Here is a 13,293-nt window from a genome sequence, read left to right on the forward strand (position 1 = left end):
TTGGGATCGGGTCTCGACCCTAAAATAACGGGTCATTTCGGGTCCAGGTCAAATGGGTCGCGGGTCAAAAAAGCTGGGTTTGTAACCCTACAAAAACGGTCGAGTCAGCTCAAGTTTTGAGAGGTCTAGTAACAGGTATGTATGTTTCTGACTTTTTTTCTCGTCTATAATAATACACAATTGTCTATAAAAAGAAAAAAAATAAATTACAGAATTAGTAATCTCAACTTAAAAAACAAGGTTGTCAAATATTAATTTAGTCCGTTTTGATAAAATTGATGGTCGAATATTAGTTAAATCTTTTTTAAAATTGATGGTCGAATATTACTTAAATCTTTTTTACAAGATAGTAATTGAAATACAAGTGAAATAATTGTACCTAATCACAGGCTTGGGCATGATTCCCATTTTGTTATTAGCAAGGCTTATAACTTCTTCAGGAAACCTGGTCATAGATTGAAACAAAGAATAATTCTACCTAAGCAGAGGTTCACCACCATCTTGGTTATGCTAAATCAGTTAGCCACTGTGGACAATCTTATATGCAGGGGCATGTTCATTGTGAATAGGTGCATTATGTGCAGTTGCAATGCTGAAACTGTCAAACACATGTTCTTTAGATGCCCTTTGGTACAACTTGTTTGGAGAACAATTCTCAATTGGATGAGTATTGGACGTATGGTTTATGATCTCAGAGATGAGGTTTACTAGTTTAAAACTCATAAGCAGACGCAGTATTGGAGGTCAGCCTGGTTTATTAGTAGTCTTTACTTCTACTGTCTATCCAATTTGGACTGAGCGCAATAACAAATTATTCAGAGATATGGATCACTCAGTAGAACAGTTAGTCTATAAGATCAAATTCGATGTGTGCGTTACAGTGTTTCATTGCTGCGCTCATGGGGCTTCAATACCCTTTGTAGGGTATTAGTTTGATTGTATAGAAACTCAGTGGATATCTTTTGTAAGTCTGTTATCTTTTTTTCCCCTATATGAATGAATAAAAAGAGATGTAATAATCTTGAAAAAAAAAACAAGCTAGTGAAATAATGAGAATTTGAGATTATAATATAGATTTTATTAAGTAATGAATTAAAAAAAATATTACTCCGTGTAATTTTTAAAAGATACTCAAAGTTTAGAAGTAAACCGATGTCGGATGAAACTTATCGAGCAAAATAAGGTTAGGAAAAAACATACAACTCCATGTGACGTTTTCTAAGAAGAAGGGGACATCGTCCCCTATACCGTGTTTCGTTATTTGGTGTCTATTGACCGAAACACACCATGAAGATGGCTTGTTTCCTTCCTGAAACACACCAAGCGAATTGACATGTTTTGCTAAAAAAGTTCTATTTAACTCCATGATAATGATTATTTTATTTTTCAACATTTTAGTAAAAGTTGCGATTTTTTTTTTTTTTTTGACAACTGTAAAGAAAGGGTTTACATTCGTATGGCCTGCCGAGCCAGACCATGAGCGACACTATTAAGATGTCTCGGAATAAAATTAAAACATAAGCAATGAAAAGAACTTGCAAGACCACGCATTTCCTCCAAAATGCCCGAAATCAAATGATCAGCCTTCGCTACTCCTGCAATTTGGTTGATAAGTTGTAAACAATCTGAAGAAATGCTCAGATGAAGAAATCCCCCGGAACTTGCCCAACCAAGAACATCACGAATACCCAGCGCTTCCGCCTGCAATGCTGATTCCGCTCTAGTCCTTACCTGCCGCCGCAAACACTCATGCCCCGTCTCATCGTACGCCACCCATCCAATGGCCGCCCTAAAAGATCGTTCCCAACTAGCATCCACCTTAACCCGGAGCACATTACAATGATCCGGCTTCCCAATCATGTGAAAGGGGTGTCCGTCTCTTTAATCCGCGTTAGTCTGCTCAATTAGCTCCCCAGTACTCCTTTCAGACCCTGCCTTCAAACCCTTGCCATCCACCTATTCACATAGGGTGCGTACCTTTTCATTGATTAAATCAAACATCCTTCCAAACAAAACATGAGGGTTCGTAGCCAATCCTTCAAACTTAACCTTGTTACGAATAATCCATAAACCCCAAAAGTTGCGAAATTTAATGGTGCAGTTTATTATATTTTTAAAACTTTTTATTAGGGGTAACCAATATTATTGATATTTTTGTGAGAAATATCCACATAATTCACGGAAATTTACTATAAATCTTTCCTAGTAAGTTCTGATGTGGGTCTATACGATTTCCTCGTTCTCTTTCCTGATTGTGAGCGATACCTGAGTTAACCTTGGACATGGAGGGAAGTTGCAGTTGCAATCCGAATCTAGAAGGTTGTAAATGTGGACATTCACGTCTTTATTCTATAATAATATAAGGAAACCAAACATGCATCAAATGCCATAGGTAACGTCTGACAAAAAAAAAAAATGCCATAGGTAACATGCGTTCAGTATGACAATTATTTGGTTCTAGTACATTACTACACAGATGAGAACTAGCCTAACTAAGCTAGGTGCCTAAGAGTACCTGAATAAAACTTGACAAATACTTTTACCTTAAAAGCAAGCTACAGAAATACAACTTCTACGACGAGCCATACTACACAGAAAGCCTCTCGTCAACCACGGCTTTTAAATCATATTTGCCCAAATTCAATCAAAATATTTTCTTCTCCATAGTCAACATTCATATGCTCCATAACCATGACTCCCTATGCATTGCCCAAATTTAGCTTGTTATGAGGACAACCATTATATGCTCCATAACCAGTGAACGCGAGGTAAGAAAGACGATAGAGTCTGCATTACTTATCTGCGAGGTAAGAACTATAGTTTCATCATTTACTTTTCAAAACCAACCCATTAACCAATATAATTAAATGCCAAAGATTTTGGGTTGATCTCACTGGTGCGGCTGTATCATACTATCATATAAACTCACTATTCATACAGATTGGTTGCTAGAACTTACCAACATAAAACGTACGACATAGTAAAAGGCTGAGAGCAATGCTACCGATCAACTCGAAGAACATTGTTTTCTACACCGTGCCGTAGGGTTATCTCTCTCTGGGGATCGATTCTCCACTGACCATCAACAATGAATTTCATCTGGAAATGAGTTCAGGTCAGTCAACATAAGATGCATAAACCAGAGGAAGGGTGCAATTTCTTACAGAACTTGCTATTTTTTTAAACATCTAATTGACATTCTGATAGGGTAAATTTGGCACCGAACAACACGAAAGATGAGAGCATGGAAAATAAATCTATGAGACGAAACATAAATCAGGACTATTAAGTATTCGTACCTCATAAACCCCCGGATAAAGCCATAATGTTGCCGACCAAAGCCTTGATTTCCTGTAAATGTTATCATTATGATCAATTCTTGTTTTTTAATTGTTCTAACAATGAACAACCAACCCTCCACTCATCTCGGGCAGAGAAAATGAAATGGTGTTTTGAGCTTATAATATACTACCACCATCCCAAGTATTTTGGGCTATGATAATACCACGGGGAGACTCCCCCCAATAAGCATACCATTTTATTTTCCCCTTCTAACTTTGATGGTTGACTTTCACCATGGACTTCTCATTCTCTCCAAATATATGTCAAGGTACAATGAAAAATTTGTGAAAGTTTGATATCAAAAGAATTGTATTCATATGGTCTTTTTTAAAAAGGTCGGTACTATTGTATGATGTGATATAATAACAGTCAAAGTTAACTACTGTAGTCCATATAAATGGGATGGAGGGAATAAATAACAGGGTAAAACATGACAGGGACTGAAGCAATTGCAAGCAGCAGAAAGTTAATAAAAGAAAAAAGAAAAAAAAAAGCCATTAGCAGTGACCAGCAGCAGTCTCAAGATTAGCACTTCCATATTGTAACAAGGTAGAAGGCTATGAAAACTAGAGACGCACTAACTTCCTAGCAAGAAGAAGAACAAAGCATATCATGTCGACATGGAAACAACAAAGTAGAGAGGCATATATCCATCCAACAAGAAACAGACACAGGAACACAGTAATAATGATAGATGCTGCCAGTCCAGTTGCAGATCAAAATGTATGATAAACCTGGAGTCAATAGGGTCGACGATAACTGAAGATATCTGAGGATCCATTTTGATTCTTTGATGCCATCCATTGAAGCTACCCGCTACCTCTACCACTTGACCTTCTCCTGAATAGTAAATCTTGGCCTAAGACAAAGCATACAATAAGTATCAGGAATCAGGATACAATTTCTGAAAGCCATCACAACCAAATTATCTATGGTGAGTCTAGCCTAAGACGTAAAGAATGAACAATCTAATCCCTAATAACATGGAAAAGAAAACATATGCATTCAAGAAAAAAGACAGGTATATAAGGCAGAGTAAAGTCAGTAGACCTAGCAAACATGTCATTTGGGTAGGTTCATTACGGGATCAGGTCATTTATGGTGCATTGTTATCGCCTATTGGATCATTTTGGGTTTGGTTTGCTTTTATATCAATAGTTATTGGTCTGGTTATTTGAGTCATTTGCAAGTTGCGCCTGTCATATTTTTTGGCTGGATAGGCGAAGTTACCTCCACAAGTCCTGAGAGGCTGTCTTCAGCAACCTGTAATTCAGCCTCCTTTTCTGTTATAAGCTGTTGAGCCTTGCTAATCTCATCTTCAGCCTTTGTTTGCAGAATTGACAGTGCCTCCTGCAAATAAGTGTCAGAAAGTTAAAAACACGAACCATCTAGGGTTGATTCCAACTCTAATATCCAACAAGAAATCTTTGCAGTTTACAAATTTCTGACAAGTGATAGATCAAATACCAACTTATAGCCTGCCCTAGTTTTAGATAGATAGAAAGACTCGAAAACGTAAACTGATCGAGCAGGGCACAGAATTTCTTTCGAGAACTTCTGGAGAATTGAGGCATTTTAACTTTTGTTTTTCGGGAGGGTGTGTGGGGAATGGTTTTAAATCTTGGTTACAAACTTGATCTCAGAGTTGCTGGTTGGGAACTAATCTCGGTCATTGCACTATAGATGCGGCCGATATCGCCTAAACGTACGATCACAACACCTTCAAAACCTTGATAGCATGATTATGATTTAGTGCCCCGACAGGATATTTAATACCATAATATGGAGGCTAGAATATTAACATTACCATTAAGCACAAAGAAATGGCAATCTAGCATTGTCGGCAATATACGCCCACATTAAACGAATTATCTAAGTAACTTCTCTCTAGATTACTTTTGAAACCCTGGACAGTAGACACGGTGGATAAATCAACCGATAAGAATTTTTTTTTATCTCAAGGAATGGTCGAACAGAAATACCCACTTTGAAACAGTATGACCACCTCTATAAAATTCCACAGGAAAGGTTGTGTACATCTAGCTCTGTTACACGGCCACTTTGATTAACTACAGCTAGAAAGACTAAGTTATATTTTCCCTTGACAAAAAGTATAAACGAAAAGAAAAGGATAATGTGTTGGATTCTCCAAGTTGTTGGCACTTGGCAATTGTTTAAAAAAGAAAAATTCTACCTTTTCCTTCTCAATATCTTTCTTCAACCGAGATAGCTCCAACTCCTTCTGATGCTGCAAAGCATGCAAACACAATTATGTAATAACAGGGAAAGAGGGGAAGCATATGTAGAGCTAGTTGATCAATCAAATAATTTTCCAAATACATGAGTGGTGCTCTATTTTTCATAACACAAACAAAGTGGAAGGAACAATTTCCATGAGGTGTCAAATTGAATGATACTTACCAGCATGAGCTTGAGACGATCGATTTCAACTTCGTTGTCCATTTTGCTGGACTGGATTGTGTTACCCTACCAAGACATATATATAAGAGAAAATTGTTAGGGACATTTTTCAAGAATTAATTATCATCAACATGTTAACTAAGAGGAGCCAACCTCACTGCTCATCCCCAGGTCAAAATCAATGTTTTGTTGGCTTTGAGTGGAAAGATGAATTTCCCTAAGACAACAAAGGCACACCAATGAAGAACAAGTCATTCGATATCTGTCTTATCAAACAATGAAGTTTCAAAAATCACACGGTATCCTGAAAGGAGTGCGATAAGAGAGATCAACACATAGCCCTATCCAGATGCGTTTTACACTATTATACTTGCTATTCTAGAGTCTAGACATGATGATATTGAACAAAAGAAAAAAAGAGGGTCTCACAAAAAATGTATTTTGAGTTAAATAATACAAAGCCACTACTACATTTTCATCTACCTTGCATACCCTAATATAAAACACAAATAAGAGTTTAAAGTGCTGAACAAGCTCTCAATTCTCTTGTTTAGGGTACGGATCAGGGTATCATGGGCTGAATTATATATCCAAGCAAACAAGACTTCATTTTTGGGGTAAATGGGGTATTTGGAAGTCACCCACGGCCTTAGGGGAGAGACATCTCCATGATGAGGGTCATTTTTACCCACACAGCTAAAGTTGAACAGTGGGTATGAGAAACGCGATAGGAGGAACATAGAGTTGTTGAATATCAAATGGCATTGGACAATCAAACGACGAGGTCAAAGATAAGCAATTACTTGGGAATCTTTTCTGAGGTAGGCTCAAGCATTGGAGATCGATCGGAGGTTAGGGGAAAAAACACGATTTTTTTCTTGATTATATTCAACATAATCACCCCTCTTCAAAATGAAACTTATCTATGAACAGCTTATGATTACAGTAACTATTCTCCGGTAACGTATGTGTGATTTACTTTGACAGATTCAGTGTCATGCCGAAGTTCTGGATCACATTAGTAAGGGCCGATTTGGAGATACACTAAATAGAGTAGAAGCTAGTATATTTGTTAGGGTTATGTTTCACAGAGAATTCATGTTTATAGTCAGTTCTTTCTATTCAAGGTGATAATCCAGGTACTAATTGACTTAGGTTCTAGTACACTCTTTTCTCAGTCATCTTATGGCGGCCGCCTTTAAAAATTACGTCCCTGGTGTCCAATGGTAAGAGCACTTACACATTCAAGCAAAGCCTAAACATACGCTGAACTTTTTAAATTCTCGGGAAACGATGAGTTACAACTACCACTGTCAATTCTAGTAGGCTATCAGCAGCTTTTCTTTTTTGCTGATGTAGTCAACACTCAACATTATTGTGTTTCTTGAAAACAAAATAATTCAACTTCTAGAACATTTAAATCAACTGTATGAAGCAAAAAAAAAAATATAGGGCTAGGGGCTACGGGCTACGGGCTACGGGCTACCGATCTACCAAATTTGGTGGTGATACGCTCAAATTTTATTATGTCTAAATATTTAGTAATTTTATGCCTAAATATTCAGTAATTTTATGTTGCAAATAGCTCTAGCCTTCCCTTTCATGAGAATTTTCTTCCTATGTATTGATGTGATTCATCTCCCTATATGAGAGGTTCAAGCCCTCTTATTAAGAAAGATTATGTGGAAGATTAGCTTTAAGAAGATTCTTCACATAGCGGCTTGATTGATGTTGTGTTGTCATAAACAACTTGTCAATCAACCAAAATTCAATATTTTCAAAACCATGTCAGCTCCAAAAACCCCCTGTGATAGGCTCTATGAATAAACATTGGTAACTATACAGGGTATGCAAAAGCATCAATAGCTGTTTTTGGTTACGGAAGGAAATATTTTTGTTCGATTCTTATAAACATGTACTCATTCCGCCTCAATCATTTTTTTTATCTTTTTTATTCTTTGTGAGGGGTATTTTAATCAAAGTTAAACAAATTATTTGAGACGAACGGAGTATCCCATTAGTTTTGATGTATTTTGGAGATGTCGTGTGGCTTGTAATTTTCAATTATTGATCTTTCAGTCAAAAATAAAAAAGCAAAATAAACAAATGAGTTGCTCAATATGTTGCATACAGTTTTTAACGTCTCAGTCACATGTAGTGTGCACATATAACAGGTAGCTAGGTAGGAACCAACATAAAAGCAGTAGGACCAAAACTAGTCAATTTCAATGCACAACCTTGCAAATTTAAAAAATAGAAAATAAAGTAAAATAGTAGAAGAAAGAATGGAGGAATTAAATGAAAGAAAACCTTGTATATATTTCTTCTGCTGGAGGAGAAAATGATTTTTGTAAAATAAGGGTACCATTTGAACCTGTACTACTTTTATCAGGAGTAAGTTTTTCCTCTCCATGGTTCATTAGTTTTACTGCATCATCTGAAATTTGGCAGCCAAATATATCCATAATTGATCAAATTAGAATACATGATTCTCCTTGTAACAGTAACAATTAATGCCTACGCCATAACACAATGCTCGACAACACAAGCCCTTTGACAGCAGTGAGGATCCTCTGTCCCACTTTTGTGTCCCATTCCGTGTCCCACTCCATACACATTCCGACAGCAGTGAGGATCCTCTGTCCCACTTTTACTGTATATTTTTTATTTACAACAAGTGATGTGTCGGAATGTGTATGGAGTGGGACACGGAATGGGACACAAAAGTGGGACAGAGGATCCTCACTGCTTTGACAAAAGAGAATAAGAAAGTTGAAGCATCTAATGCCAAATCCTGAGAAAGAAGTGTACTACAGCCTTAAGTAACAAATAAAACATAGAAGAAAGGATTATCCTATGAAATTACTCCAATCATGAAAATTATTTTAGGCAGCAGGTAGATATTAGTTTAAGAGTATAAACTGTACATTGCTCGGTTTATCTGTTGCTGCATTTTGTGAGGTGTTATATAAGGAACTGTTGAAAGAGGTGTTGATTCATGGGTTATTTTCACAATGGAGCATGCATATTACTTTTGAGCATTTTGTGGTAGAAATCAAAATCTAAACTTTTGCGAACAATGAAAAAAAAAACAAATTAAAGGATGGAATTTTAAGATAGTGAGAAAATAGATGACATAAAAATAAAGAACATTTCTTAATTTAATTTATAATCGAGCATTGGATATGTCTGATAAGAGGCATAAGGCCCCGTTCTTTTAGCCTGAAATTGTCTGGACTGAACTGGGATTACTGAACAAAAATGAACTGAACTGAATTGAATTGAACTGAACGGGACAGAAATAAAGTGAACTAACATTTAAGTCCAAAAGAACAGTGCCAAAGACTCGTAACCCATTGCTTTCAGTAACATAAACATCCAGTTTGCTTTGCCTTACCTTCAACAGCATCCAACTGGCCATATTTCATGAAATTTTCAACCTTTTCCCGCAAAGAAACTGGTGATTCCTCAGACAAAGGACTTTCATTATCAGAGCAGGCAGCTGATTCAGGCGTCATCGCCAAGCTAGCATCAAGAGGAGACTCGTCATTTATCAGATCAGTTGACTCTTCACTGTAATCAGTCACCTTTTCCTCCTGACCTTTTCAAACAATAACCGCAATCAATAATGATTTTGAAACAAAGTACAAAAGTATTTCTTACCTTCCATTTATATTGTCCCCATTTCACTCTGCTTGTCCAACATTGACAATATTTTTTCACAATTTACATTATTTGCAATTCTTTTTTAAATCATTACACGAAAATATTTGTATGGATAAAATAACCTCACCAAATTTTACTATGTAGCGCTATTTATATTTTAAGAAATTAATGGTCAATGTTCGAACATTTGACAATCAAAATCAAATGGGAACAATAAAATTGGGAATTTGGGATAGAGGTAGAAATGTGCCAAAATAAAATTGACCTATTTCTTCATCTGCTTGAGTTTCGTTGAATTCTCCATTCAAGTTCTCCAACGAATCATACTCGTCTGTTGTTGGTTTTGTAGCATTAGTAAGAAGTTCTTTAATAAGTTTATGGCCTCTCCTTCTAACAATGTTTGCTAGATCTTTCCTGTAAGTTTGATATGATAGACATGGAAACAACAACAAAATCATTATAACCTCGTATGCACATTCTCCCTACAATGCGAATAAATATTTATCAACATGTAGATACTCAAAATGATTTCAAAAGATCACATATGACAATCATATACACATCTGGACAAAACCTCTTAAGCTGACATCCAATCCAACAAAGGGGAGGCTTGATTGCTCAGTCAAGCTTAGAGTTTGTAAAGCAGTTAGAAAAGTGAATTTGACTCACCATCAACTCAACAACGCTACTCCAACGCCTAAAAGGCTCCCGACGATTGCTGAGTAAGGGAGTTCACATGTATGCAACATTAAGTATATGTTACATATTGCTTCAAGATGGCCCAGACCTTAGTTTGAAAAAAATGTGCCTGGACATGGCTATAGCCCAAGGCTTGGTGAATACTAACCAAACCCTTTTGTGCGTCTTTTATTTCCTTGTAGTTCTTCCATTATTCCCTCCACTTCGCCACATTATTTTCCTGCATGTGGCTCCAACCCATTGTGCTATCGAAACAAGCGAATTGCATCCCTCCCTTTCCCTCCAAATAATTACACCCAAACAATGGGTTAAGCTATCATCTTCCATGTAAGATAATATAAGTCTGTCACAGCTCAAGTAACTCATTATGGCATACATGTCACTCAAACTTGGAAGCAATATTTTCAAAATTTCAGGTGATGGCATGCCACGTCTACAACTATACAACCATACAATATATTTTATACACCCTCCTATTCCGGATAACCTTCCCTATTCATGGGTGACACAAAATTTAAGGGTTTGATTAAAATAGCATAAAGTATTGTTGTGGGGGGAGGTGATTAGAGAGAGGGAAGGTATTGTGGGGTTTTGGGGCGAGGTGATTAAAATAAGGATAAAGTATACGTATTGTTGTGGGGTGAGGTGATTAACATAAGCATAAAACTTTACCAAAAAAAGGAAATATGAAAGGTATTGTGAATAGACGAAAAAGGGAATAGGGAAGGTTATTTAGAATAGAAGAGACTAGAGAGTATACTAATTTGGCATGCTCCTGTTCTGGTCATTTGCTTACCTATGGTTTTGACACAAAGACTAAGGAAAGAGGAGGGGGCCATTTATGTGTAATAGTTGCATGACATAACTCGTGGAAAACCTTTCCATATTAAAAAGGTAAACAAATAAGTGAGATACCTAAAAATGGAAAAATAGAATAGGTAAGCAAATGAGCGAGATGGAGGGAGTAATCATCTTTCCCCCAATTTCGTCTTAGCAACATCCCATAATACATGAATTAGTTGATCAATGACATGCAAGTGATGAAGCCACAAAATTTAAGACTATCATTAATCATCTATCAATCAACAACAAGATCCCAAAGTAGCAAACATACCTTCCATGGTGAGAGAGCTGCTTAGTAGAAGGAACATGGTCATGAGGCAGACCAAGTGATGACACAAAATCCTTGAGACAATTCCTAAGCTCCTCATCACTCATAAGCTTCCTGCTTGCCCTAATTAACAAAACCAAATTATATAGCATTACCCACAATTCAATTATACAGTAGCACACAATCCTCAATACATATGTGAAATACCCAAATGCAAAATTGAGAAATAATTAGTAGTACCTAGATTTGTTGGAAGAAGCAAGACATACAATTGAATGTTTAGCGTACAAGTGATTGGAATTAGGGTGTAAAATTGAATGAAACGACAAGGATAATAAGGGATTGGAATTTTGGTAATTGTGATGGGAGGGAGGAAGAGCAAGAAACTGAGGATGGACTGCCATTTCAACTCTCACTCTATTATAATTATCAAGCTTTTCAGTTTTTTAACAACCTTTTTGTGTGAAAATACTCGACTACGGACTAGTGCTGATGATGAAGTGCGGATCAGCCCGTTTGGCCCAGCCCACTCAGCCCGCTATTTAAGCGGGTTGGTTATGGAAAAGTACCAAATTAACGGATAATGGACAATAAAAATAGGCCCGCCAAAATTAATAGGCGGGTATGGACAATGAAAAATGCCCATGGGCCAGCCCACTTTAAAAAAATATTTTCCTATTTTTCTCTACATGACAACAATAATAACATAAAAAAATGTATATAACTAAAAACTAATTATTTTGTATCAAACTTGGCCTGCAATAATTGACACGGGCAACAAAATTAGAACTGTCGGACAATTTTTTCAAGTGTAGGCTCGTCCATGTCCCGCCCAAGCAGAGTTTTGGTCAGGTGGAGTCAGTTATATTGGGGGTCAATTCAAGTTCGATCAAACTCGAGTCTTGAGTTCAGGTGTCGGGTCGGGTATGGGTCACGCTATTCGGATCAGGTTATTCGAACCGAGTCAATTTGTCAGGTCTAGGTATACGTACCCTTACAGGGTGAGCAGAAATATCTATATATCTTTTATATATACATAGGGGCGGGTTTAGGTATGAACTGAGTTACAGACTTACAGTGCGAACCGTACGAACTAGCTTATTTATACCTTTTATTTTATTTTTATCTTTTTTTTTCATGTACATTTTATTACCTTACCAGATACACTCCATATTCAGATACATTTTATAACATAGGTAGATACACTTTTTCCACACTAAAATTCTAGATGCACTTTTACACCTTTTTAACACTAATTTTTTTGGGAATTTTAAGAGTAACTCCGAAATACATTTTATACTATTTGCGGGTACATTTGATATTATATGTGGATACACTTTGTGTAAATTGTTACAAGTTTTAACACTAACTCCCGGATATGTTTCATGCTATTTGTGGATACATTTTATATATTTTGCGGATACACATGTCATTAAAGACAGATACACTTCTTATCAACCTCAGATACACGTGTTATTAAAGTCAGATACGCATCTTATCATGGATCTATGAGAAACGCATTTCCTGATACACTAGCTAGTACCTCCGGATACACATGGTATTAATACGGGATACACAAGTATCCAGTATTAATACCAAGTGTATCCGTATCAATACCATATGTATCTGGGTGGTGTTTTGTGTATCTACTTCCACCACCGTCATCACAGGCCCCACCGCCACCACCACCACTGCCGCCACTACCATTACCAAGCTGACCCGACTACCCCCACGCCGGCCACAAGCACTGCCCCCGCCACCACCACCGCTGCTCCCGCCACCGCCACCACCATTGCCCCCACCACCACCACCACTGCCACCACCACCATTACCAAGCTGACCCGACTAACGCCACCATCACTACCATCGTCACATCAACAACGCCTCAACACCACCTGCCCAGCCATCCCACTTCCGTGCACTGCCGCAACCACCACTGTCATAACCGCTTGACCACCGCCTCTAACACCGGCTACATTATATTTGGTCAATAAGAATGTTTTCCGGGTCGGAATTATCCGACATAAACTCCGGCGTATTAGCTTTTTGAAATA

At 37.2% G+C, this 13,293-nt stretch overlaps 1 protein-coding gene across 1 annotated transcript; it reads right to left on the minus strand.

Moving 5' to 3' along the window:
* Window positions 1–2,314: 2,314 nt before the first annotated feature.
* Window positions 2,315–11,703, minus strand: LOC141592151 (protein PTST homolog 3, chloroplastic). The gene is made up of 13 exons (XM_074412733.1): window positions 11,480–11,703; window positions 11,243–11,362; window positions 9,695–9,843; window positions 9,161–9,364; window positions 8,074–8,200; window positions 5,917–5,980; window positions 5,764–5,829; window positions 5,537–5,590; window positions 4,573–4,692; window positions 4,077–4,201; window positions 3,300–3,351; window positions 2,960–3,099; window positions 2,315–2,800 (listed from the first exon to the last, which is right to left on the minus strand). Exons 1-12 carry the CDS (start codon window positions 11,641–11,643, stop codon window positions 3,001–3,003), a joined length of 1,344 nt encoding a protein of 447 aa, XP_074268834.1. The 5' UTR covers window positions 11,644–11,703; the 3' UTR covers window positions 2,315–2,800; window positions 2,960–3,000.
* Between the last annotated feature and the right edge of the window lie 1,590 nt (window positions 11,704–13,293).

Source organism: Silene latifolia, chromosome 7 (assembly GCF_048544455.1).
Source record: "Silene latifolia isolate original U9 population chromosome 7, ASM4854445v1, whole genome shotgun sequence".
Lineage (NCBI taxonomy): Eukaryota > Viridiplantae > Streptophyta > Magnoliopsida > Caryophyllales > Caryophyllaceae > Silene > Silene latifolia.

What these genes read in the sequence shown, in the direction of transcription:
- LOC141592151 (XM_074412733.1), bottom strand. Translation starts at nt 11,643, where the DNA reads ATGGCAGTCCATCCTCAGTTTCTTGCTCTTCCTCCCTCCCATCACAAT. An exon ending in ACCTGGGGATGAGCAGTGAG is followed by an intron (nt 5,830 to 5,916) that starts GTTGGCTCCTCT and finishes ATGTCTTGGTAG; the next exon opens with GGTAACACAATCCAGTCCAG. An exon ending in GTCGACCCTATTGACTCCAG is followed by an intron (nt 3,352 to 4,076) that starts GTTTATCATACA and finishes TAACATTTACAG; the next exon opens with GAAATCAAGGCTTTGGTCGG.